This window comes from Amphiprion ocellaris, chromosome 15 (genome assembly GCF_022539595.1).
Source record: "Amphiprion ocellaris isolate individual 3 ecotype Okinawa chromosome 15, ASM2253959v1, whole genome shotgun sequence".
Classification (NCBI taxonomy): Eukaryota; Metazoa; Chordata; class Actinopteri; family Pomacentridae; genus Amphiprion; species Amphiprion ocellaris.
Window position 1 is genome coordinate 26,438,602 of NC_072780.1, and position 27,863 is coordinate 26,466,464.

Below are 27,863 nucleotides of genomic sequence, written 5' to 3' on the forward strand. Positions count from 1 at the left end.
TCAAGTTGAACTGAGTTGTTTTTCCCCATTTAATTTTCCTCTGCAACCAAAAATACAGTAGCGATAAGAAGATGAATTTGACTTGAAGACATCTGTTTTCATGCAACAATACCTGCAAAGTAGTAACAGAATCTGTGTATCTTCCAGCAAAATACAGTGGAAACAGGAGGTAAGTGGCATGATGACAGAAGATTTCCACAGTACTGAGTATTATCTTGCAAACACACTATCCATGTAACACTACTGTGCCTTCATCAGTATCAAAACAATTGTTGAAATGTTAGTCTATGCACATTAAAATGACTTTTTTTGTCATTAAAGTTTTTATTAACTTTTCAATGTATTTCAAATGAAAAAATAATGTTAGAAAGAACAAAAGTAGAGAATACTGGGATACTGGGATTGCACAGGCCAGACAGCCAATTACAAACATAGGATAAAAGATACATAAACAGACAGAGAATCCAATCAGAGAGAAGCTGTCCTTTAACAGCTTCATTCTATAAAGTCTCAATGGGGTGTGAGTACCTGTGCAAGATCTTAGATTGTATGAACTTTCCTTGAGCCTCCTTTATATATTTTCCAGCACATTAAAAGGATTTGAGATAAAAGGTGTGCTTCAGTCTCCTTCTGCACTCGAAAACTAGGTAGGTACCATACTAACAGACATGTTAAGAGTGGGGTCGTAGACCCGAAATCACAACTCAGAAAGGAGTCTGTCCACTGTTTGCATCAAGTAGAGCCACACATCTTCTACACAATGAGTTTGTTGTTGCTGCCTTGTTGAATGTCATCAAACTTATAAGGACTCAACAAAATTGGTCGACATTTTTGGGGACTGGATGACGTTGTTGGACATCCCGACAACGGTAGAGTTGTGGATGTGCTGTACATGTTGTTGTGGCATGTTTCAGAAGGTTTAGAGGGGAAAAGACCCTGATCCTGCTATCCCCACCCTCCTCATCCCCACTCTCACCAAACGAGACAGATGGCTGCCTTCCCTGAACCAGGTTCTGTCTGAGATTTTTTTCCCTCTCCCTATTCTAGTAATTTTCACAGTCCTTCCCACTGTCGCTCATAGGGAATCCAAAGGCAGCTTTGAATTATTGGGTTTTCTGTTCTCTGTTTATAAGATCTGTACCTTACAATGCTAAGCACTTTGAGATGACATATGTTGTGAATCTGCGCTGTGTAACTCAAATCGAACTGAACTGAAAAGACTGAGGGAGTTAGGTGGAGCTGTACTAGAATCAAGTAAACCTGACAACGCCTGGGGACTGTCATCCCAGGAACTATTTTATTAAATCTGGACAACCACATTAGTCTTGCACAGGTCACACAAGTTTGTTGACTGAAAGAAAACAAAGGTATGGTTCAAATGATAAGAAATTACATTTATTGGATAACTGATTGAATAGTTGGTTGACTGCTGGATATCTGGAAGTGCTTGCAGAGAAAGTAACCTAAAACAAATACAGAATAAATCGAATTAATGAAAATGCACAAAAATATTACATTAATTCTATTCAACAGTAAAATTATTTTAAAAAGAAACACTTTCAGAAAAAAAAATGGCACAGGGAGAGGAAAGTGGACAGAAGCCAGCAGAGGGAAGGTGGCCAGTTACACCAGGACCACTTGTGAGCTCACAGCAATTCACAACCACTACTAAACTGGAGTAAGCTTAGGTGCCGCAGTGCTCTTAGCACTACAGCCTGTTAAGGAAAAACACTACAACGTCTAACCTCCACCACCAACTGGCAACCAGCTCCACTAAAGTGGATAATTGCTAAATAAAATGTTGGCTTAATGTATAAAAAAAGCGAAGGCTAACACAGCAAAGCTAAGACAAAACCGACAGCAAAAGAGCCCTATAACTCCACAACAAAAACAACAAAAAAACACATTACACATCAATAGCAGGTTTATAATACATAATGACAGATTCCCTTTAATATCACGCCCTTGTTAACTGCTGGCCAGAATAAGGCACACCTTGACATAATGGTAGCTTAGGTATGCAGACCTGAGGGGGATTGGCAGCATCCGCATTATGCAAAGGCAGAAAAACTTCACAAACCTCAGCCAAACAGACCACAATATGAGGCAAACTCCAACAAATACAACTTAACCATTGTGTGCATGTGAATGAACAACTCTTTGAAACAGGCCATGTGGCGACCATCAGTGAGGGACAACCTGATTCTTCAGTGTTCAAGAGCTATCAGGAAATGCAAAATCTGCCTGAACACAAATGTTCCCACTACATTATCAGTGAGGCAGCAACAAAAATCTGTGCAAAAAGCAAGAGAGGATAAAGAGCTTTTGTTGTAAAAGGTTAGTGTTAGTGTAAGATCAGTTTCTACAATAAATTAAATATAAAATACTAAAAGCCAAGAAAAAAAAGGCTGTTTCAAAGCTTTCAGGCTGCAAATGCAAAGGTTCTTTCTTCTTTACCCACCAGCCTCAATGGTGAAACAACTAACAGCAACTGCTTTGAGGATTTAAGAGGCCTCGTGGTAGAGAAACATACCCAGGAACCAAAGCAAATAAAAACAAACAAAATCAATATTGTGTTTAACAGGCAGCCAGTGCATGTTTTTTGTTAGCATTAAGGAGTCATGCTGCAGCTGAAGAGAAGACCAAGAGGAGTGGCCAGTACTCTGGTACAGGAAGTCATAGTAATGTGTTTGAGGAAATGAATGCAGTGGTCAGTCTTTATGTCACTGTATCTCAGTTTGGCAATATACCATTATTTTGGTGGAACAACTGCATGCAGGGAGGGGAACACAGATGTGAAATTTTCAGTGAGGAGGTTGATGCTCGGAGGTTGTTGATTTTGCTTCTGGCAGTTAAGTGGATTTTGAAAACAGTAACACAGAGATAGTAGAAGTTGAAGAGAATCTTGTATGAAATGTGCAGTGAAAACAGCATGCTTATGGGTCATTCCGCCTCAATTCACTGAATGCCCCATGTTTGACTACCTTCAATTTGACTTCTTTTTGTTTTTTGGTGAATATTGATTAAGTTGATCACGTGTAAAATCTGTGGTCGTATCTAGCATTAGTTGTTTGGGTTAAAAATTCTTAAAGTGTGGTGTTTGAAGTGCCATAACTTGAGAAATAATGTAGCTAGAGGCCTTAAATTCTGCAGGTTTATTGATAGGTGCATATAGTCTTTGACAGAACAATACAAGTAAAGCCAGTAACATGAAGGTGCAGAGTTGGTTAAAAAATGTCAGTGTGTCAGTTTACTCTGATATTGCATCAACCATAAAACCTTTATTTTTGATCTTAAGTGGCTGATTTTTTTTTTCTGCCTGTGGCTGGCACCAATAGGAGCTTTAAAAATGCAGAGTACAGTGCCAGTCAGATGCATATTTCATGAAAAAAAAATAGTAAAACTACATTTTTGCATAAGTGTGAGCAGGGATGATGATGATGAACAGTTATGTTTTGCTGTTGGGCTAAAAGAAAAATCATGATTTTCCACCTCATACTGCTTCAAATAATTTTATGAAAAGTGGTACCATAAGCAATTTCGTCGATGTTTATTATCAATATGTCAGACAAAGTGTTTATAGTTTTACTTGTTCATGAAATTTACATCCAGTGAGTCAGACTATGTTAAGGTGTACAGTAACCAAACCTGAATTATAGAGTTAGCAGGAGGAGCACAGGGTGGATGGTGGGGTATAAACACCACAGACTGGGGTTTTTATTCAGATTCTCATCTCCTACTTTGGGTAGCAGATGTGGTTTTGCTTTAACAGAGAGAAAAGAATGAGTGAAGTTACGATGAACTTTTTCAATATAAAACCAGACTGAGTTCTTACCTTAAGGAACTGTTGAAGACATATAAAAAAAAGTTCAATATTGTCATGACAGCAAGTTGATATAAGATTGGACATGTGCAGTATATTCAATATTTATGTAGTAAAAATGTTTCCTCATAACATGTATGTATTTGCTGTTATAATTTAGTTATGTAGAGACATGATTTATAGGAGACAGGATATTACTGCCACACTGCTGACGTCTTTCATTGTTGACCTAGAAAGCAGCTTGGTGGTTTCTAATACAGTGAGCATCATGTTTACTGCTCAAAATGGGTTTACTGTTGCTCTAAGCCACATTACTTTCAAAGTCATAGCGGTTTTATTTGTTATGTGCTTCATAGTTTCAAAGGAGATGGCTTTTGTATTTCAGTAAAGTGCTATTTGAATAGACTCAGGATACCTGCATAGCATTGTCCCATACACTGATGACTACGCAAGTACATACAACACTGTTCATGTTCCATAAGACAGAATAAACAAACTTACCATTTGTCATAAAAGACATACAGTGCTCCAGTGGAAAGAACTGTTTACTGGATAGTTTGTTGTAAGCTGCAGTAAAATAGAAAATAAAAAAACTGATTAAATAATAGGAATAAGTTCCAGCAATGACCTGTATTGTGTGGTTATTTCGTTGCAAGTGGAACTGCTTTCTATTTAACTGCCTGGTAATGTTTGAAGATTGCCAAGCAAGTATGCAACACATAGAGTTTATGAGAGTTCATTTTAATTCTCTATAAGTTTTACTCACACGTAGTAGCCTAAGAAGTGTCATTTCTCCACCACGTGAGCAGAAACAACATTGAAATGGCAAACTTTATATGTGCAGCCTGTGCAGAGATAGTTAGAACCTTTAACATGCAATTATTATAGTGTATTCCTCATTAAAAGGTCAATTTATAATCAAACAGAAGAGCTGCAACATATCCAACCAATAGAAAACCAATTTGTTAAGCACTTGAGGTCATGGAAAATAGTTTGAGAACCACTGAAAGACAGTAGTAAGCTACATACATGGGATTCCCATTTGCTTTAAACATAATACTAAGTAAAACAAGTGTCGCACTGTAATTACAACTCATTACTCATGATTCAAGATGTAATCTTTTCCACACACCTGCATTTTGCAGGCAGACAGAATATCCAGGATGATGTTTTGTTGCTTCTATAAACAATGAATTCTCATCACAGAGACAATGGAATATCATTCCTCTGAAAACCAACAGACTAAGCTGGGCCTATTCAATTGGCGGCCCGCGGGCCACATCCGGCCCGCGGACCCCTCACAACTGGCCCACCCCCCAATGACCCCTTTCCAACCATCTAAAGCAGCCCTATTCAATTAGCGGCCCGCGGGCCACATGCGGCCCGAAAGCAACCCTCGAGACGACAAGTTCTTACAAAAATTCCAACATTATTGCGAACATTGAATGCAACACTTGCCGTAATCTAGCAACTAACCCACAATGCCTTGCGTTGAGGAGACGCGTTTGAAAAGTTAACATTAGCAGTTCTATACAGGTGAAAATAGCATCATGTCTTTTTCTATCCTGAAACGACAAATCGGCGAGGAAAACCGTCGGTTTAATCCTGCGTGGACTGAGAAGTATTTATTTATTTACCACCAAGTCCGAACGCCAAACCAATGCGTTTACTCTGCAACGAGTGCTTTGCAGCGCTGAAAGATTATAACGTCCGAAGACACCACGTTGAAAAACATGCTGCGTTTCGGACAAACTTTCCCGAGGGATGTCCACAGAGTAAGAAACTGTGAAGGACTGCATGTTGGCTGTCGTGGATGGAGTTTTAACGGACGATAAAGTTAAGACGAGTGTGACATCTGCTATCAAACAGGTCTGACACGTCAAACATTCGCAGGGTTGATGATCTCGCCACAGATGTCTTCGAGACATGGTAAGTGCAACAAAGCAGCGTGCTGTAGCAGACACTAAAGGTAGTTTTATGTATTTATGTGACTATTTTATGTTCACTTATTATAAGTTTAATATTTAAGAAACACATTTTGTTTTGACAGTTATTTCACTTAGTTGCACTTTATTATGCACTTTGATGTCAGCTTTATTTCGTTTCAAAGGGATAGTAACTATCACTGTGCCCACTGTTTATTTTTTTGATTATATGCACTGAAGATGTGACTGTCTCAGATGAGACCAAATATGGCCAGGGACACTCTCTGTTTTTTGTTATTTCAAAAGAAGAAAAATGTCTCAAGTTCTGAAAAGTTACTGTTAACCAAGTTACTTTTTAATGCACTTTGAGATGTGACCAAAACAAAAGATGGTGTTTCTAATCTACACTTAGTTTTTATGTTCATATGCACCTTAACATGTTTACCTATCAAAATGTGTTGAAGTTGTGTGTTTGAAATGTAAAATTTAAAAAAGCAGTATTTCAGCACAGGTTTAGTTTAAGTACTGCTCTTCTATTATGTTTATGTCCTTTTGGATGTGGCAATACGTTTATAAACATCCAGTGTCTTTGTTATCTGTTTGTGTTTATTTTAAATGGTTAACTTTGCTCAGTGTCTGCTAAAAACATCCGGCCCAGCTCATGTTCTTAGTCTGAAAATCCGGCCCCAGTGAATTTTTAATTGAATAGCCCTGGACTAAGCTTTCCAAATGCAACAATCCAGTTCGGAAATATGACTCAGAAGATGAAATGGTGAATCAGTTTCTGTTCATTATTATTTACTCAGCTTGACAGCAAGTGGTTTTGTCTTTGGCTGATGTAGTCTCATGGTGTTGGAAGTCCTCAGACTCAAACAACATTTTCTGATCCTGTACCTCTGTAGGTTCCAGGCTTGATTAGGTTTGTAGGACTGTAAACCCTCCAGTGGTGGTCAAGAAAGAGACCATCATCAACATTGATAGGAAACATGTCAAACTGTGTCTCTGGAAGTATATGTACTCCGCCAAGGAACGGCGGAGTTATGTGACATCGGCGTACGTTTGTCTGTGAATCTGTGAATCTGTCCGTCTGTCTGTGTGAAACATTACTCAAAAACGGACCAACTGATTTGGATGAAATTTTCAGGGAAGGTCAGAAATGACACAAGGACCACCTGATTAGATTTTGGCAGTGATGCGGCTTATAGTCTGGATCTACAGTTTTGTTAAGGATTTCCCATTGCGAGGTATAGACGCCAGTACAGCGTCGCTGTAACCATGACGTGAACACTGTGTCAGTTACCTGCTGATGATCACATGATTGCGATCCTACTATAAATTGACTGTGATTTATACGTTGGAAATCATACAAGGAACAAATGATTAAACTGTGGGGAGTTTCTGAGTCCCATCAATTCCTTCCGCCGGCTGCATATTTAGGTCACACAATGTAGCAAACACCAGCCAGACAATGGTGAAGCTCCTGATGTTTCACAAAGCCTTTATTTACATTCAGCCATCAGCCTTATTTTGAACACAAATTCACCTTTCTGTCCTTCACTCATTTCTTCACCGTAAGAGCTTGTCTCCATTCCAGCTAGGTGCTGCAAGTTTAGACACATCCTTTGATAGACACCAACAGCGTGGAACCATTTTCTTTCATCTTTATGTGAATTTTCAGACATTTCGGCAGTGTCGTTGTCATGTCAAGAAACCGCTTCTTAGAGAAATGCTTCTTGTGCCGCTGAAATGGTGACAAAATAAAAGCCCATAACATTAAAAGTACGCCTTCAAAATGCAAGCATGGAGGGAACGGTTATTTTAACACTAGCAAAACAAAGGCTTGCCAAAAGTGATCAACTGATCAACAGACCCTTACAGGAGTAATTTATACGCAATTTGGTATCCATACATAACATGCACATGCATAACACATCTGTGCTCAGCGCAGGGTCATTTTTTATCAGATTTCATCCATCTGAAATGATACGTCAACTGAGCAGCCTTGGCAGAGTACTGCGCTCTCTGAGTGCTTTTCTAGTTACCATTTTTATACTGTGAATCTACATGTCAAATGTAAACTGACATTAAAAACCTGTGGATAATGTCTTTACTTTTTTTGAAGAAAATGTATGTTTCTTCAAGCATAAAGTAGCATTTTAAGTCCTACTTCCTTCAGATTCAGATGTCATTCTGCATTTCTCTCTCTCTCTGTTTTCACTCACAGTGCCATTATTCATGAGACTGACTTGGCTCACCTGTCAACATTCTGCATAAGTTAGCACATCAAGAGAATCGTTGCCATATTTTACACAAGGAGATCATGTTGAGGTAAACTGTATGTAGTTTACTCACAGTGTACTGATTGGAGAAAAGATTCCAGACCTGGGGTGGGTGGGCTCACTCGCAATCTTCCTGGCCTTTAACCTGCATCATTTGCTGTAAATGTCCTTCAGGTTGGGAAGGGTGGTTCTGATGGTGTGCTCAGCCGAGCGGACCACCCTCCTCAGGGCAAAACGCTCTCAATGGTGCAGGTGTAAAAGTTCCTGAGCACCTTGAGAAGGACCTTAAACTCCCTCAGGCATTTGAAGTGATAGAGACGCTGTGGAGCTTTCTTCACCAGGGTGTTAATGTGACAGGATCATGTCAGGTCGTGTGTGATGTTAACACCCAGGTACTTGAAGCTCTGCATTCTCTCCACCTCTGTCCCGCTGGTCCTGAGTGGGTGGCATACCCTCTGCTGCTTCTTGCTGTAATCCACAATCAGCTCCAAAACGGCAATACCCCTGAGGCTTCCAATTTCTGTAACCGATGAAAGAAAAGGCTTACCTCTACAGTATAGCATCACCGTTGCCAAGGTTTTTCAGCCATTTGCAAACAGGATTCCTCTGGATTTATTGTGTATATTTCTGCGGTTTGCAGTATCTCTTGTATAACAGATCACAGTTGTTCAAGACCATGTCTTTAAAACAGCATTAGCAAAAACAGATCTTGAGTGTTTTTAATCACATATCCAAGCAATTTCATAGAGAATCTCCCTCACTTATGCAGCTCTTGCAGATGAAGATTTGATCTATTTCTTTCTTGCTAAATGCGTAGCATGTGCAACAAGACACTACATCTGGTTGTGTAGAAGCACACAGCAGTCATTACTTTGACTGTTGACTGAGCCAGACCTCATTTAGTGAAGAGTCTGCAAGAAGCTTCTTTGGTCTGACAACACCAAGGCTAGACGATATGTTAGGCACCAACATCGCATATCATCACAAAAACACCATCTCCACCTTGAAGCATGGTGGTGGCAGCATCATGATGTGGGGATGCTTCTCTATGGCAGCAGGCCCTGGAAGGCTTATAAAGGTAGAGTGTAAAATGAATGCAGCAAATATAAAGAAATCCCAGAGGACAACCTGAAGCAGACTGCAAGAGACCTGCCACTTAGATGAAGATTTGTCTTCCAGCGAAACGATGACCTGAGGCATACAGCCAACGCTTCACAGAAATGATTTAAAAACAATAACATGAATGTTCTGGAGTGGCTGAGTCAGAGACAAAACCTCAATCCCCCTGCAAATGTTTGGCTGAACTTACAAAGGGCTGTTCCCTTACAATTTATGCCCAACCCAGAGAGAGCTTGTGTAGTTTTCTAAAGAAAAATTAGGTAAAATTAGGGTCCAGATGTTCAGGCTGATCGGGACCTATTCACACAGGCTCAGTGCTGTAGCTGCAGCCAAAGGAGCAGCTACTAAATACTGACTTGAAGAAGGTGAATATTTATGTTATACTTAACTCTTTGTATGTTTCATATGCTTAATTAATTGGCATTGCTTTGGAGAAAAGCACTAAAAGCGTGAGTGGTTTAGGCAATGTCACAAATTATTAATTCAAGACTATTAATTAGTGAATTATATGTACACATTGGTATGTGTTTTAGTTCTTTAAAAGCCTCTGAGTGTTTTCTGAAATTGAGATACATCCTCCCAAATTTTAGGAAACCCATTCAACAAATACTGAGTCTGTGCATTGGGCTGTGTGTCCATATCGTTGCTCTTGACTTTACTGCAGTGCCAACTAAAAGGCAACCTACCAGTCCAAAGGTAACTATTTTTCATAATTCAAATAATCACAGCTTATCGAGTGAGGCTCTTTGTTGCAGTTCCAAGCTCAAGGTCTCTGACGACACTTAAATAACCTGAGTCGTCCCATCTGCTTCGATACAGCAGGTGTCCATAGACTGGCGGCGAGGTGTGAGTCAACATTTCTCATCATCTCAGCATCAATAATAGTTTATTATCAGCCACAGTTGCACTAGAACTATAATTCTGTCCAATAAAGTAATAAATATTCCCAAGGAATTATCAGTTATCGATAGTCTGGGCAATCAGATCACTTCGCACTGGCACTCTGAATGTCTGTATTCCAGGCTGTGGCTAATGATTATCCACATCTTGCTAATTTTGCTTTTTATTACCTTTTCATCTGCCGTGTTCTCAGGTGAGCCTCTGGTGTTCAAAGGCGTCAAAGGGAACATCATCTGAAAACACACAAATGTGAGGTTATCTCCTCGTTTCTGGTAATCAGTTACTTTTCACTGCTTGCACCTGGTCCAGAGGTCACTGCAGTGAATCCTCCCTTTAGCCACGAGAAGAGAAATGTGTTTCCCTCTGGGTCTATCTGTCGTCTGTCTTTCTTTGCTCAAGACTGTGTGACTGCGCTTTCACGGCAGACATGGGTTGGTCAAAGGATGCACAGAAAAACAAGAAGAAGATCATTGTGAGTACTGTTTTTTTGTTGTTGTTTTGAACTGCTCAGTGAAAGGCTTTTATGTCTTTGTTTTAAACACTGGATACGAGTTGAGGACTTTAATTAAATGCAAGCTTCCATTTTAGAAGCTTCTGGTTCATGCTTACATATTGAATATTAGTAAATGCTGCAAAAAGTGGTGCCATCTGTCAGACAATCCACAATCTCAGGTAGGTTCATGCAACAGACACTCAGTGAATTTACATTTGATATGAAGTTTGAAATCAGAAGTGAAAGTTAAATGGGTTCCACTAATATGCAGAAAGTAAGTAAGGCTTATATGTGAGTGACTGTGCGTTAGTGCCACTCTTACAGATGCATTACTTTCAGTAAGTCTAGTTTTATTCTCTATTGCTTCCATGGAACATTGGCGCAGCCATATACTCTTGCAGAGTTGAGGGGGTCATGAGAGTTTGACAGTTTGACCATTTAGTCTACAAAGGTTTTATGCACTTAGAGAACACCTAAAAATGTGGTCCCTGGTCCTTGTGCAACCAAAGGAAGAGCTGTGCCTGTATTCTTAGAAAAAAGTCAAACAAATTTCTGGCAAGGTTGTTGTCAAGGTGCAGCCATGTTGAGGAGCATGTTTGGTTTGGGAAGCTCAGAGTCACATCTTCGCTTTTTGCAGATGATGTAGTTCTGTTAGTTTCATTGGGTCTTGACCTTTAGAGAACACTGGGGTGGTTTGCCGTTGAGATGAGAGTCAGCACCTCCAAGGTCTGATGCCATGGTACTGTGCATGAAATCAGTGGATTGCTCCTTTGCTGTTGCTGTCACAAGCAAAGGAGTTTAAGTATCTTGGAACCTTGTTCATTAGTGATAAGAAAATGGAGCATGAGATGGACAGATTGACTGGTACAGCTTCAGTTGTTGATGTATCACAGACACATGCCACCAAAAGGAGTTTCCTCCATAAGGAAGATGTCTCCAAGACCTGACACCAATTATTCAACAACACAATAATTCTTTACATGCAGATGATGCACACATATACATTCCCTGGAGATGTGATAACTCAAGAAGGCTGTTGTTTTAGATCATCTCAGTGATGGGAGCTGTTGGATGGCACAAAGTTTTCGTCAACTAAATAATTTAAAGTCAGAAATTATATTGTTTGGTCTCCCAAACTGTACCACTCTCACTGAAGGCAGCCTTGTCTCTTTGTCTTAAAGAAACTTGGTACCTGCTATTTGATACAGATTTAACTTTTGAACCTCAGATCAAAGAAATCACTGACCTGCCACGTGAAGATAAGGCTCATAGATTCAGTAAAGCATGTTTTTATAGACTTGAGATGTTGTGCTTTTATTGTGCATTAAGCTTTTTATAGCTCATTAGGGTTGTAGTGCTTTTATTATTCTATTTATATTTAATAATATTCATATAGTGTGTTTTGCATTTTTGCATCATTTATCGTCTTGTTTAAATAATTGATCATAATCAGAATTTCACCTTGCTTTGTTTCATCTTACTGTTTTGCCTTGTGCTGTTTGGTCCTCTGGGTATCCTGCTTGTGCTTCGTCAGTCAAAGCACTTTGAACAAATTTTTGTCCATCAGGTTCTAGACCACTTTGTTTGCTGCCTCTTGAAAACAAGACTCAGATGTGAAAACAGTCCTCTTCTGCCTTCATTGATTAAAATAATAATGATTTTCAAGATTTTTTTTGGGCCTTTTTTAGCTCTATTGATAGAATAGCACTGAGAGAGAGAGACAGGAAAACGGGGAGAAAATCGGGGGAAGGACCTGCAGCAAAGGGCCATGAGTTAGATTCAAACTCATGACCACTGCATCAGGGACTATAACCCCTGTTTATGAGTCACCACTCAACCTGCTAAGTTACCATGGAGCCCAAAATAACAAAGACTTCATGAAAAAATTATAATTACTCCAAGCTATGTTTTTGAAAACTTAATTATTCCAGCAAATGAATGTTTATCTTCACTTTAGACATCTGGAGTCTGAAAAAAACAGTGTGATCATTATAGAATGATTGTTCAAAGATGCTCAACAAATAGCAAAACAACATTTCCTCTGTGAACAAAGCCTACATCAGCTACAAACCAAATTTAAACATGCGGTCGCACTGCAAGTTCGGGTTTAAAGTGGTATACAACAGTTATAAGAGCAACACGGAAACTGAACTGCAGCAGCAACATGCACAGGAATGTGAAGGACATGTCACAGACAGCTTTCAGCTCCACTTACGCAACACAACACTTGTCTCTTGCAAACGAATGACAAATGTTGTTGGTGTTGAACTTGCTGCCCTTTTATACTGTTTATAAAAGACATCACTCCATGACTCACAGATTGAGACTGTCCTTTTAGTCCGTTTGATTGTGATTAACTGAGTGTGAGTTGTGGGAGGACAGCTGTTAGTTGAACCCAAATCTGTGTCTCGTCCTGTAAGTTAAAGACTCGTTGATAGCTTCAAATTGCAATTCTGTTTCCGCATGATCTAAGGAAATCTGTGTGTGCGTGTGTGTCTGTTTTTGTGTGTCACAGATTGGCGCCTTGGCAGTGTCGATCGTGATCTTGATCCTGGGTTTGGGACTTGGATTAGGACTGGAATTGCAGAGATGCCAAAACAAAGGTGCAGTGAGTCACCCACATATCACATGCACTCACATCTGAATGCTCACATACTAATACTGTAACTGATGCCCCTGCATATCTCCATTCTTTATTATCCAGCATATTTTGGTAATTTCTGACCTGCATTGCCATGACAAAGATAGATCAATTATGGTGACTCAGAAGCAGAGTGACTCATGGTTTTTGTATTCAGTCAAAAGTTCATGCTCAAGGAACTCACATCCACTCACTAACATTAGAAAGAGAGTGAATATCTCCCTAAATGCAGATACAGTTCTAAATGTACATCGGTAACTGATGTTAAGTGTTGTTTAAGGTGGTATTTCTGTAGCTATTTGCTGTCTCTTTTTCTTTACACTATCACAAAGGTGTTCTATTAGATTTGAGTCAGGTCATAGTTTTCACTTGGTTCATCTACAGAAACTCTGTTGATTTTGTGCTTTGGATCATTATCATGCTGCAGTATTCATCTTCTGCCAAATTTCTGCAGACTAGGAGGCATCTTGTCAGCAGGTGTTTTGGAAAATCCAAAGACATTATATAATGCTATCTATAAATATCATCTCCCCACCAGTTTTTGCCTTCATGCTCATGCAGCCCCACATCGCTCTCCCACCTCCATGCTTCACTGTCAGGACTATGCCTTCACTGTGGTAGTCCTGGTTGAGTTCACAGCAAACTGCTGGATCCATCTGAGTCAGACAACTTTGTCTTTGTCCTAACATACCAAAAATGTTATGAATTGTTCTGTAAACTGTCTGAGCTGTCACAGAAAGTCAGTTCACTCAACTCCCCCGTCAGTGGCCTCATTTTAGGGCTATGACGACTGCAGCTCTGATTAGTGGTACTATGCCGTGTTCTATTCTTCCCGATTACTGCCGCAACTGTGCTTCCTCTGGTTTAGCTGGTTTACTATTCTTTCTGAATCCTTTTCCATCTTTGTGAAGTCTCACAATCAGATTTTTCAGCTCCTCTGGCAGTTCTTTCCAGATGGAGCTATGATGAAGACATGCAGACAGACACAGTCCATAGCTTCTAAACTGAGAAAGTTCACGGGGGATTTCATAACCATGTTTATGCAGTTAGGCTGACTGGAGAACAGATGTACTCAGTTGGGTTTCAGTGATAACAGATTTTATAACTTGTATGACCACAGGTACATTCAGTGACATATTTGTGAGTGATTGTCAATAAGATGAAATATTCTACTGTTTAACTTAGAAGTAATGCAGTTCTTGACAGGACAATTTGAAATTATTTGGCAGTTAACTAAAATTGCTCCTGGGTATTTACTTCCGGGCTGCACAGTGGTGTAGTGGTTAGCACTTTCACCTTGCAGCTAGAAGATCCCTGGTTCGCATCCCGGCTTTCCCGGGATCTTTCTGCATGGAGTTTGCATGTTCTCCCTGTGCATGTGTGGGTTTTCTCCGGGTACTCCGGCTTCCTCCCACAGTCCAAAAATATGCTGAGGTTAATTGATTACTCTAAATTGCCCGTAGGTGTGAATGTGTGAGTGCTTGTTTGTCTTTGTATGTGGCCCTGTGACAGACTGGTGACCTGTCCAGGGTGTCCCCTGCCTTCGCCCGAGTCAGCTGGGATAGACTCCAGCCTCCCCCGCGACCCTAATGAGGATTAAGCGGTGTATAGATAATGGATGGATGGATGGATGGGTATTTACTTCCATTGTAGACCGTTACAGCCTGATGTCTGCATAACCCTATCCACCAACACTTACATTAACTATGAGCCTGAAATATTTAAGGCTGTCTTTTAAACTGAATTTCAATCTCAGTCTAGCGACTGCAAAATTAAATTGTAATGTAACTGAAGAGCTTAGGTGACTTGAACAAGGAGCAACTCTCTCTTTATCATGAATGGACATTTTCTGCTGTGAAAAATGAGGAACTACGTGTGTGTGCGTGCGTGCGTGCGTGCGTGCGTGCGTGTGTGTGTGTGTGTGTTTTCCCGGAATTTCCCATTTAGTAAATTCTATTATTGTTCTACTTTCCTGCTGAGGTCAGCTGTTTATTACTGAACAGTGCGTGATATGTAAGAATCATGGAAAGCAGACAAACAGAAACGTCAACGCTCAGCTGACAATTTATGCTTCAGTTCATTCATTTGAAGGAGCACAAGATACTATCATGTTTCCACACAAGGCCTGAGATCAAGATGAATCCTTTGTTTTTTTTCTGTCAGCATACGTGCAGCTTTCCACAGTAAGACTGACTTGCTGCACGCATACTATCAAACATGAAATTAGATTTCACAGTCATGTGAATGTTTATAGGTACTTCACCATTTGAAAGTATCCAGCAATCAGATATGCTGCTTATGGTTTTTAACTTGCACTACAGGGCAAATTGATATTCTAGCAGTAAATATAAATCCCAAAGCAGTTTCTCTGCATTTTTCTGCTCCTGTCACATTTTTATGTCTCATTTTTCACCACAATATCATGTCCTGCATCTGTATAGAAACAGCACAAGCAATGAAAACTTCTGTGCAGTATGATGCAGTTCTAATGCTGTAAACATGACAACCCCCCCCCCAAAACACCAAAACGTGAAAAACTTTTTTTTCACAAACAAACCAAAAAACAAGGGAATTAACACCTACAACATTTTTTCAAGTGCCCATAGATGTTTATGATACTGTAAAACAATTGTGGCTCAACATATTGCAGAGCCAAATAATAAATAAACACATAAATAAATAATGAAAGTAATTTGTTTGCCTCAAGGAGCATAGGAGGCCTCTAGAATAAAGTCATTTCGATCAAATATTATAATTTTAAGCTTAGATTTATCATTAGATGAGTTGTTCCAAGTGAGTGTTTTCCAAAAGCTGCGAGTCCAGTTCTTGCTGTTTGCAGTTGTTTCTCACTGATAAACGTTTTGATTTTGGAGAAATTTTAAAGGTAACTTGCTTTTAAATCTACCGGTGGGTTTTGCGGTTAGAGCATTAATGGACTATATCATTAATATGGTGGTACTGTTTTCTCAAAGGCTTTCCTCATAAACATATACTATCTACCTCTACGGCAAAGTAGTATCCAGCTATGATTATGCAAAACATCTTGCCATTTGTTAGCTTTATTACAGCCTGTTTAAATGTGCCATTTGCCCTTTAAATTTATGCGACTCATATTTTCTGACAGTTGAAAATCTGTCACTTGGGAAAGGTTAAAGAAACTGTTTAGTCATGGAAAGACTAGTCACTATTTTTCACGATCAATTTCCAGCTGTCATGTGCAGATGATTCACACCATGATGCTGTGCTGATATTTCATGTCTTGTCACATGATGATCGCTAGACTGGAAATGTGACTTATGACTGTCTCATCGATGCAGGTCTTCATGTGGTGTCAGGTTTTAAATTCCAATTAAAGGAAAAACCTGTCAAACCACTGGGATATGTTGTTACTAGACACTGTGACTGTGAAGCCAAAACTAACAAACGCTGCAATACTGAGCAACTATTAGGGAAAAAAAAATAACTAAGAAAAACCATCATGTAGGACATTAAACTATTGTGAGAATGGAGTCTTAATTTTGAATTGTTCTAAAATTAATAGAATATTTAAAAAAAACAACAACAACAAAGCTCATATGTATGTAGTTATATATTTATTTATTTTGTATATGTATTTTTAAGAAAAATCAACAGTTAAAATATTTCTACATATAGGCTGAACCTTAAGTTTATGTGAAAGAAATGCAGAAATGTTTATGTCATTACATCAGCAGCGTAAAGGAATAATTTTGACCTAAAACACAATAACACAAGTGTGTCAGAATAAGTTTGTGGTCCGTATATTTACATTGGATTATACTGTAAATACCAATAGATATTGTGAAAAAAAAATCTACATGTGTTTGACTCAAAGCTGAGAAAGATAACTTCATATTTCAGGGAAAAAAATGTCATTTTCAAGATTAAATACTGTGAAAGTATTTATTTACCTACCAGTCAAAAGTTTGGACACACCTTCTCATTCAATGCTTTTTATTTATTTGTATTATTTTCTATACTGTAGATTAATACTGAATATTAACACTTTTTTGTTTACAACATAATTGCATATGTATTCTTTTTATAGTTTTTGTGTCTTCAGTATTAATCTACAATGTATAAAATAGTTAAATAAAAACCACTGAATGAGCAGGTAGGTCCAAACTTTGACTGGTAGTGTATATCTAAGTCCCAATACAGCCATCGAAAGTTTTGAGAAACTTTATTCAATTACTTATTTCCAGAGTAAATTTCACAGCCGCAGAGGTCAGAAGGTAGGAAAAAATGTGTACATACTTTAGTGTACGTGTGTTGACTCATCTGATATCTATTTTTCTCAGATAGGAGATCATTTGTTTTCCCATCTGTCATAATAAATCAAACACACAGCGATACCTGCGTGCCAGAAAAGTATTATGAATTATCAGGGGAGGCTCATTATCTTCCAGACAGACAAACACTGAAGAGACAAAAAACAAATTAACTGCACTAGAAAGCCCCAAAGTTTATCAAAAAACACAGGAGAAGGAAAGAGATGTGTTTATCTCCATGCCGTTATTTAATGGTTCTGATTCAGTCACCCACATGCCCCATGGGAAAGTCTAGCTGAGATGTAATGTAAGATGCTTCCTCTTTGCTACTCTCCCATGAAGCTTTCTGTGTTGAAAAACAAGCAACAGTTTTTCTATGAAGCTTGTAACTCCTCCAGAGGAAGTCATAGATGTCTTGGTGGCCTACCTCACGGTAACTCAGTTTTTGAGGACGACGTGCTCTGGGCAGATTTATTCATTATATATTATGCAATCATTTGTCTGACATTTCGTATTTTTAATTAATTCCCATCATTTTGTAGAAATCTGCACTCATTTTGACATGAAAGAGTCTTTTTTTGGCGTCAAAACAGCCAGCTTAAACTGACCATGAGTAAATGTGGAGAAGTGGTAAAAGAGGAAAACTTTCAAGGCGGATGAATATTTTTAATCAGCACTAGATGGACCGATATATCAACGTAATTGTTCATTTTTAACTCAAAAGTTGAACTTTGCAAAGCAGATAAAAATAAGAGTAAAGAATATTCCCTTGGTGTGAAAAGATGTATAAAAAGCCAGGTGCTACAACTACACTAGTTGGATACGTCTTAGAGCTTCAACACACCCACTGTTAAATAACATGTCAAGGATTTATGTTGTCTTTCACTTCCAGTCACTCCCCACACATCCTGCAGGGACAGATGCTACGAGCCCTACGACGACGAGATCCTCGGCTGCAGATGTGACAGCAGCTGTAATGCCACCGACTGTTGCTACGACTACCAGGACATCTGCACCGTTCCTAGTGAGACGCTGTTTTTCACCTCTCAGTGAAACAACCTCCAAGAACAGTTAGGATATTTCTGATTCTACAGCCAGGAACCTTTCTCCTAGTCGGTCATCTTTATAAGCAGTAGTATGTCGATGCCTTCACAGTTGAGCTGATGATGATAATCAGAGTTTTTGCTTCGCTTTATGGAAACCCCAAACAGTTTGTGGATGGTTTTGCTTTCTTGTCACATTTTTACTCCCTATGGGCTAATTTTTCAAGTCCTGAACCTCTGTCAGAACACAGCAATCATGGCTTGAAGCAGAGAAAATGTCCTCTGTGCAACAAGACACAGTTTTAATGCTCATGAATCATAAAAAAGGGGAAATAGTAAAGTTAAGGCTGAAGAAAAATGTGGAATCAAGATGTGCAACATTTTTCCAAGTGCAAACTGGTGTTACCATTATTGGAATAAACGGTGACTCTACTTGCTATAAATGTTTTACTACTTACATTTCAAACTTGTTTTCAGTTTAATGTATTTTGTCTCTGCTCTGTGTAAACACTGACTGCAGTTCAGCCAAAAAATCTCAAACTAATTTTTGTCGCTATTTTTGTCCGTAGCTTCTTGTTTACACCAAAGAGCACAGACTCTTTAGCATTTCAATGGAGTCTTGTTAGTAAAAACTATTTATTTCAGTCAAATCTTTAAATGAGACATGGGATAAAATGTTTTTGATCTTTAAATATCACAATTTTAAGCTTAGATTTTATTGATTTTCTCAACAGAATGTCACAGGTTAATAGTTCAAGGACTGTTGAAAAGCCAACAATCTCACAATTCTTGCTGTTTTTACAATTTCTGGCTCTGATAAATGAAGGGTTACCAAGCAGAGTGGTCTAACCGACCTTGTGTAGTTTTTGAGAAGTGCAGGTTCAAAGTTTTGTGTTTTCAAGAATGGTCTAACAGTCAAAGTGCCACTGTAAAGCTATAATTGTGGGTTAGACCACTTTGCCACTAAAATTTAGACCATAAAATATTACAGAAATGATTTAAAACTCAGTTTGGATTATTTGTGGGTTAGACTACTCTGCTTCCAACCCCCCGAAATGGTGTTAACGGTTCAGAGGGTTGAGGAAAATGGGAATTTACATTAAAGTATTGCAGATTTGCAAATGTTTTTATCCTCAGTTAAAATTAATTACAATTTGCACCTAACTCTAAACCTGTTTTCTTCAGCCCAGCAGTGGGAATGCACGAGGCTGCGATGTGGCGAGAAGAGGCTGAATCAGAGCAAATGTCACTGCTCTGATGACTGTTTGTCTGCAGGGGACTGTTGCACCAATTATAAACATGTCTGCCACGGTGAGACTCTGCAGGATGACAAAAAACAAAAAAAAATCTTGAGAAGAAACAGTGAATATTATTATATGATAATAAATGAAGATAAGACAAGGCTGGGGAAGATTGGAGCTGCTTAACCCTAAGAAACTGTAAATTAGAGCTGCCTGGTGTCTTATATCCCCACATATGCAACACGTAGACTATGCAGGGTGGTGAGTTTTTATTTTGTTGGAAATGACTTTGCTGTAAATGACAGCAACCTGAGTGACCTGAAAAGACTCATATGGGTATGTTTGATTTAAACACTGATTTAGTCCTGGGAAATGTTATTCTGAGTTCTTCTCAGGGTCTATGAGCCTCCTGCAATTGTAAACTGCAGCTTAAAAGGTTCTTTTCAGGATTAGCAACTTCTGAGCAGGACATGGCTGAGAAAGAGAGCTTTTGCATTGCAAATAGAAACTCAAGACATTTGGCTGAACAAATGTGCTGCTAGCTTAGGCAATTTAGGGTCAAACACAACTATATTTGGTGGCATTTCTTGTATGAGGCGCCCAGCTGTAATGCTTAATAAATCTTTAGCGCAACATCAAAGATTTGCAAATCCAAACCCATTGTTATACCTGTCCATGTATAGTTAACCATTACATTTTACTTTATTGATAGATGCAATGAAATGCACTGTGACTTAAGATATGCAATGGGGAAATACAGAATATTAGCCATGATTCTTTCTTTTTTCACCTTGCTGCAGGGGAGACTGAGTGGGTGTATGATAAATGTGAGGACCTGTCAGCCCCTTCATGTCCTGCTGGGTAAGATTTTATTATAAAGGTGAAAGATTTGTCATCACTGACAAGGAAATGCAGTAAATTCAGTGATGTGAAGAGCATATGGGTTCTGTAAAGTGTCTTGAGACAATTTGAACTGTAATTGGTGCTACATGAATAAAATTGAATTGAATTGAACTGAATAGAACTGATGGAAATCTGTTTTCTCTTGCAATGCATGTCTACTTTTCTGAGCCTAATGTACAGTTAGAATCTCCACCTGTACCGGGCATAGCAGTTAAGTTTGGACCAAAGTGTGGTACAGCTAAAAGAACAGTAAAACACAAGATAATAAACCAGTAAGACAACACAAGTAAAAGGCATCTATCAAAACTCCATCCGGTTTAAAAGCAGAGGAATAAAAGTGGATTTTCAAATCAAGGATGTCAGGACAGCCAGCAAGTCTTCACTGTGCAGAAAGCTAAAAGGTCAGAGATCAGGCACCAACCCGTTCAAAGACTTTAAACAAGTGAAATTTCAAAATCAATTCTAAATTTGACTTTGATTCAATGCAAAAAGGCAAATACTGGCAAAATGTGGTATCAACTGCAGCAGCATCATCAGGTGGGAAAGCAGATACTGGAAAACACCTGAGTAAATACATAACAAAATAAAGGTGTGGATGATGACCCTTTCAAAGATGGAAAAAAATCCCCATCCAAAGCCAAAGGTTTTGGATGGGGAAGAAAACTTGTGTTTTCTGTTCCAGATTAAGAAGTGGCATTTTCAAAATGAAGGCACAAACAACATGTCGGCTCCTTGTCAGGTGCCAAATGGCAGTCTTAGAATTTCAAATTGTTTGTTCTACACCAAAAAAAAAAAGGCTTGCAGAGGCTGACACTCGGAAAACGCCACATGCATTTTTTGTTTTTGTTGCCTAATCCAGTTTGTTGTGGTTAATGGTGACTCATATGTTAATGGTTAATGGTTAATAGTGGCATTTTATCTGAATGTGTGCTTCTGTTTTTACACTGTACTTAGACATTAGAACAGTCTTTGTTATTTTGCTCCTCTATTGTAAAAACCAAAACAAATGTGGATCTTTATTGTAAATATCAGCAGATCTGTCTATCTACCTATCTATCCATCCATCCATCCATCCATCCGTGTGTGTATTTTCCCGGCTGAATCTTTTTTGTTTCTCTCACAGCTTTAAGTCTCAGCCACTGCTGCTCGTCTCTTTGGATGGTCTGAGGGCCGACTACCTGCAGAAGTGGGGCACTCTAATCCCTGTTCTGGACAAACTCAGTTAGTGTCAACCACATTACACTCTGTTCCACATTCCATTTTGATCATCTCACCACAAAAACATGACATCTTACAGAAAATGCAGGTAGTAGTTATTGCTCTACACACACACACACACACACACATTAGGCCACTTCAAAACGGCGAGCTGGTTTTACATTTATTTAGTAGACTGGATATGTATTGCAGATGTCTGAGCTCAACTTCTTAAGAGTCAACTAACAGATAGAAATTTTGTTAAAGCACATAACAGCTGGATTTTGCCTTTGTGTGTGAGCTTCCTTTTCCATTCAGTTTTCTGGTTCATTCAAAACAGTTTGTGGTTAAAGTGCTTGCCAGTGTTTGTGTCAGTTGACCTGCCCTCATGGACTAAATGATTTATCCAGCTCACATACAGAACAATGACACATCCCATCCCTATTACTAAGAAGCCTTTGATGTATTTAATTTTCTTCAGCACACAACTCCCATCTTCCAACGTCACATTTTATCCTGTTATCTTTTATGTTGACAGGGGCGTGTGGAACTTCGGCTCCATACATGCAGGCAGCTTTTCCCAGCAAGACGTTCCCGAATCATTACACCATTGTTACGGTAAAAGCACCTGCACTGCTGCACACGGAGCCATGCACACGAACCCTCACCGAGCACTTTGCCAGGAAGACAGATCTAATCCAGTGCAGCTCTGGGAGTGATGCACCAACTGTAGTCTTGTCTGCATTGTGTTGTTGCTCTGAATAATGCTGCACTGAACCAAAAGGATGCAGTTTTAGCAAGCCGTGGTTGAAAGTTTCTCAAGTAATTTAGTGTTAATGTTTGCATATATCAATTTAGTTGTATTTATATGGCGCCAATGCACAACATAAGTCATCTCAGGATGCTACACATAGTAAAGTGCAGACCCTACAAAAATATATTGCCAAGAGAAACCCAACAAATCCAATGATTGCCTTTGAGCAGCTCTTTGGCAACAGTGTGCAGAAAAAGCTCCCCTTTGCATGGAAGAAACCACCGGCAGAACCAGGCTCAGGGAGGGTGGACGTCTGCCTCGACCAGACAGGTTGAGGCTAAAGGATAGCAGTGAGAAAACAGCTAAACCAAGCATAGGACAACAATAAACACTGAGCAGGTTGGTGAGATCAGTAACTGCAGATGAGAAAAATAAGAGATACCTGCAGACAGGACAAAACACAAACTACAGAAAGAGAAGACACAAAGCTAGCGACATGCAGTGGTGGCAAATGGAAAAAGTGTCATGAGAAGGCCCCCAGGCTCCTCCAACAGTTGAGGCAGCAAAACTAGGGAGTCTTTCAGGATCACCTGAGAAGGCCAAGATTTATCTAAAAGGAAAGCTTTAAGCCTAATCCTTAAAGTAGAGAGTTACTGTGTCCTGAAGTCAAATTGGAAGTAGGTTTCACAGGAGAGAGACTAAATAACTGAAGGTTTTGCATCCTAGTTTGCTTTTCAAAACTGTAAGAAGGGTTCTGTTAGGATAATATAGTATGATAATGATTTTAAGATAACATAAAGCAGGGTCACGAATGGTTTTATATGTGAGGTGAAGGATTAGATATTCTATTCTGGATTTTACTGGGAGCCAATGAAGAGCAGCTGAAAATAACTCCTCTGTTACTTCCTGTCAGAACACTGGCTGCAGCATTTTGTATCAGGTGGAGGTTTTTCAGAGAATTATTAGGACATCCTGACAATAAGGAATTAAAACTGTCCACCCGAGACCAAAGAACCAGTTGTTGAACCAGTTGTTCGGCATCAATCTGAGACGAGATGTTCCCATTTATTTAAAAAAAAAAAAAAAAAAAAAATCATGTGTCTGTTGTGTTTGGGAAACAACTTTAGTTCCACCATCTAATAGCACCCCTGAGTCAGCTGAAATATCTCAGCTGTGTGTAACAGAATTGCTGCAGAAATTTTCCAGGAAATCCACCATAAATCAGTTGTTCTGAAGTGAGGGAATACCATCCACCAAGTTCACTTTCACACTGAGTGACTCATTCATGGGGATCGCTCCACTCTGTCATAAACATGTGATGATTCACTGCCAATGTCCTCTTCATACATCAATTTTATAGAGAAACTGGTTCAGATCCAAACCCCCTTTCATGTTTCTACCCTCCACCTCCTCTTTCAGGGTCTCTATCCTGAGTCTAATGGCTTGGTTGACAACTCTATGTATGACCCGGTGCTTGATGCCAGCTTCAGTCTCTCCAATTCAGAGAAAGAAAATCCTGCTTGGTACCTTGGACAACCCGTGAGTCATGTTAGCTTTGATAGAAAGCCATGCAAACGATGCTTGAGATGCATTTCTTTTTCTTTTTTAAAAAAAAAAATTCCCTTGGTTTTGTACATGCAAAGATATGTAGCCTCAGTTGGTTCAGTGGAATGCGATTGTGAAATCAACTAAATGCCAGCACAGTGCTGATCTGATAAGATATGGTTGAGGTCCAGGGGAATAATATCATTTGATTTAGTGGTGCAACTAAGACAAATGGAATCTTTTAGATAAAGATAACCGTTAAATTTTGCAAGAGATAGACACCTTATTTACTGTTGATCCACACTGATCAGTAATGATCATCTTTCCTGTATTTGTCTGGAGATTTGGCACACAGTAAAGTATCAGGGACTGAAGTCTGGGACCTTCTTCTGGCCGGGATCAGAGGTTAAAATCAACGGAAGCTACCCTGATATCTACCGACCTTACAACGGGTAAGACTGGCATTTCTGTGACCGGTTGTGCACCAAAATCAGGCCCATATGGGTAAACTATTGTATCGATGTAAGTCAGTTTGATTCTTTTTAAATAAATGCATCAAAGTTAAAGCTGAGATAGCATTCGTGCTCCAGATACACTAGTCTATTAGCTGCCAGATCTGCTGTTTTCAACTTCATCTTCTCTCCATTAAGTTTTGGAGCTGATTAAGACATCATGTTCACCTCCGTCATACTTGCCAGAAAAAGACTTTTTAAACATTTACTATGCATCACTAAGTCAGATATAGATAGATGCACACTGCAAACTTGGAAGCTATACAGAAAAAAACAGTCTTCTCTTATCTGTTGCTTCACGCTGATCCAATGAAGGTCAAGTAAGTCAACGTTTTCAGCTCCTCTTTAAGTCTAATCTGTTAGCCATACTGTAGGGCACCACAACCATGAATGTAATATAATTGGTTTATCATTAACTCCATTTACAGTTCTTGCATTGAATTGCTGCAATCAAAAAAAGTGTCATCTGTCGAAATCATTAACTTAAAATAAAGCTAGTTGCTACATGATGCAGTGGTTTTTCCTCTAACAATCTCCTTTTTTGTGTCTGAAATGTGAAACAATAGCTTCTTCTGGTCATTAGCAACTTCCGAATGCTATTTAACTCTACTGCAACAATACCAACATCAACTAGCGCTTGAGCAGCACTTCAACAGCATCCTGACATCTACATTTTTAATAGACTGGATTTGTGTTGCAGATGTCTGTAATTCAATTCCTCCTTGTCAAAAAGAGCATATCAGATATTTATGTCAGTCTTCCTTGCAGGACACCATCGTTTTCACTATTCATAGGTTTCTCATTACAGATATGTACAGTTCAAATTATGATTAGTTGTAATTCCATTAAACTGTAGATTTCCAGTTGCAGAAATCTACAGTTTAATTCTGGGTATCCATTATTCTAGATCAACAGTATGTTTAATTCTCCTTTAATCCAGATTTCAACATTGTCCTTTATAGAGTCTTTAGGTTTCAACTAGTCAGAACCATGCTGTAAATATCTTGAACCTTAATTCTGGCCAGTGAAAATGTAATGAATTAGCATTTTGACAGGACAAAATGACATTGCACATATTGCAGGTGGCTTGTTTTTCAAATATACCACGAAACTGCACCTGTAAATGCACACGGCAGCCGTTTTACCACCATGTTGGAGCAGCCAGATGCCAAAATTTTGATAAATTTGAACTTGGCTAGGCTTCAACGAACAAAGCTATAGTTTCGCACAAACTCTTTGCTGATGAGCCATTTCTATTCCGTGGCATTTTTCAGATAATCTTATCCACTGCAACAGCCGCCATTAACATCTGTCATTTCAAATCTGGACATTCAAACTCATCTATTCAATGTTAAAGTGCTTATGCATACTTGGTGACAATGCAACCAGGCCACATGTGGCTGTGTTGTAACTTTGTTGCTCGAATTGTGAACATAATCTAAGATGCTCAATTTTATAATCTATATTTTGGTAGTAATTCATACAGTTATTTTACTAAAAATGTGAATATTTACAGCAACATTTACAGATTTTGCTGTTACAGTAATTATGTGGGAACTTTATTTACAGTTACCTCAGTCTAAGTCCTTCTTGATTCTGACTGGTTGTTCGTGGTCACATGAGTGTCAGAATGAGGAAGTTGCGTTGTAGAAAAACGTTCTGTCTTCATCGTGCTGTTTCTCTTTGGAAATGGGATCCAACCACCACAAAGAGAACCCACAATATTCTGCAAATTCTGGTGGCTTCAAAAAATCCAAGATAAATATTGTAAGTGCAGATAAGTTCACATCCACACAGCTCCAACACTACAAAGTGAACTTAACAGTCAATAAAATCAGCTGACTCTCAGCAAACAAGTATTGTTGGCCAACTTCCAAAAACACGAGCAGTTTTATTGTTCACTTTTTATGTCCTGTGAAAGAGAAAAGTGATGAAAAAAACAGGAGAGCTGTAAAATTTTAACTCTAAAGTGACAAATGTGGAGCTTTTTAGTTGTTGAGACATCTCCAGCATCCAAATATCTGTCAGTTGCTGATTCAGGTTTACACAGATTATACTTTTAAAGTGTGTTCATGTATGTCATCTGATTCACAGGTTACTGTAACTGTGTTGTAAGCTCAGTGTTTATCCTCCAGTAACATTTTATACTTTGGTTTGATCTTTGAGCCAAATATCAGCATTATGATCTGTGGAGCAATATCAATAAATGTGTAACATATTTATAGAGGACTGGCCAATAAGACTATACGCAATACGAAACTCATCAAAGTGATTATTGAAATAAAGAGGCCACAACAAGTGATGCAGTGCTGATGTGCTGTGTTGATTTAGTAAGAGCCTTTTATCACTGCGTGGGATGGTGGGTTGATTAGGAGGTGATGTTTTAGGAGACCAGATGTTCTTCAGCTTTATCATCTCATGGTTGAAATTTAAAGTGTTCATTCTGATGCTCTGTCCTACGTGTTTCTAGTTCAGATAACAGCTGCTTACGTGGCATTTACGTCCTGGATGTTCTGAGCAGTTCATCCAGTGCAGCGTATTCATCCAGATGGGAGTGATAACATTCACTGAATATTGGCACAGTGACGTCTGGAAAATTTTTTATTGCAATAAGAATATTTTAGTTTATAAACAGGCAACAGTTCCAGAGAGGAGTTCGTCTTTAGCTACTGGAGAAGGGTCACAAGGTCAGAGTGATGGTTTTCATAGGATCAGGATGCACAAATGTCATGAAAAGACCAAAATCAAAAATCTGTTAGCTTGTACTTCCTGCTTTGTATTTGGCTTTAAAGACATCAGTCTTTCAAAAGAACTATACTTTCCTAAGATAAATACATTAAAATTGTATGCTGTGTAAGTTTTTGAACAGAGGAGCTTGATGGCACAGAGTAATGACAGATCAGGTTTCAGATTTGCACACAAATTGCTGGGAGTTGGGGGGCTGAGGCTCAGACTAGTTGCTGGGAGTCAGGGGGCTGAGGCTCAGACTAATTGCTGAGAGTCAGGGCAGTGGGCTGAGGCTCAGACTAGTTGCTGGGAGTCAGGGGGCTGAGGTTCAGATGAATTGCTAGAAGTCAGGGGGCTGAGTCTTGGACGAATAGCTGGCAGCTGAAGTTTTAATGAGCAGAGGAAGGCAGACAGACAAGGCAGGAAACCTGGATTAGGAGGTTGATTCATGCATAGAACTGCCAGATGAAGC

The 27,863-nt window shown here is 39.1% G+C and overlaps 1 protein-coding gene across 1 annotated transcript in view; it reads left to right on the plus strand.

Annotated features, from left to right (window-relative positions):
• The first annotated feature begins 10,356 nt into the window (after window positions 1-10,356).
• Window positions 10,357-27,863, plus strand: part of LOC111571913 (venom phosphodiesterase 1) — a 57,099-nt gene continuing 39,592 nt past the window's right edge. Inside the window, exons 1-9 of the mRNA XM_023275329.3 lie at window positions 10,357-10,518; window positions 13,055-13,142; window positions 18,362-18,493; window positions 19,698-19,823; window positions 20,554-20,614; window positions 21,780-21,877; window positions 22,392-22,471; window positions 24,027-24,146; window positions 24,495-24,604. Coding sequence (XP_023131097.2) covers window positions 10,474-10,518; window positions 13,055-13,142; window positions 18,362-18,493; window positions 19,698-19,823; window positions 20,554-20,614; window positions 21,780-21,877; window positions 22,392-22,471; window positions 24,027-24,146; window positions 24,495-24,604 — 860 coding nt within the window. The 5' untranslated portion in view covers window positions 10,357-10,473. The remainder of the gene's footprint in view (window positions 10,519-13,054; window positions 13,143-18,361; window positions 18,494-19,697; window positions 19,824-20,553; window positions 20,615-21,779; window positions 21,878-22,391; window positions 22,472-24,026; window positions 24,147-24,494; window positions 24,605-27,863) is intronic.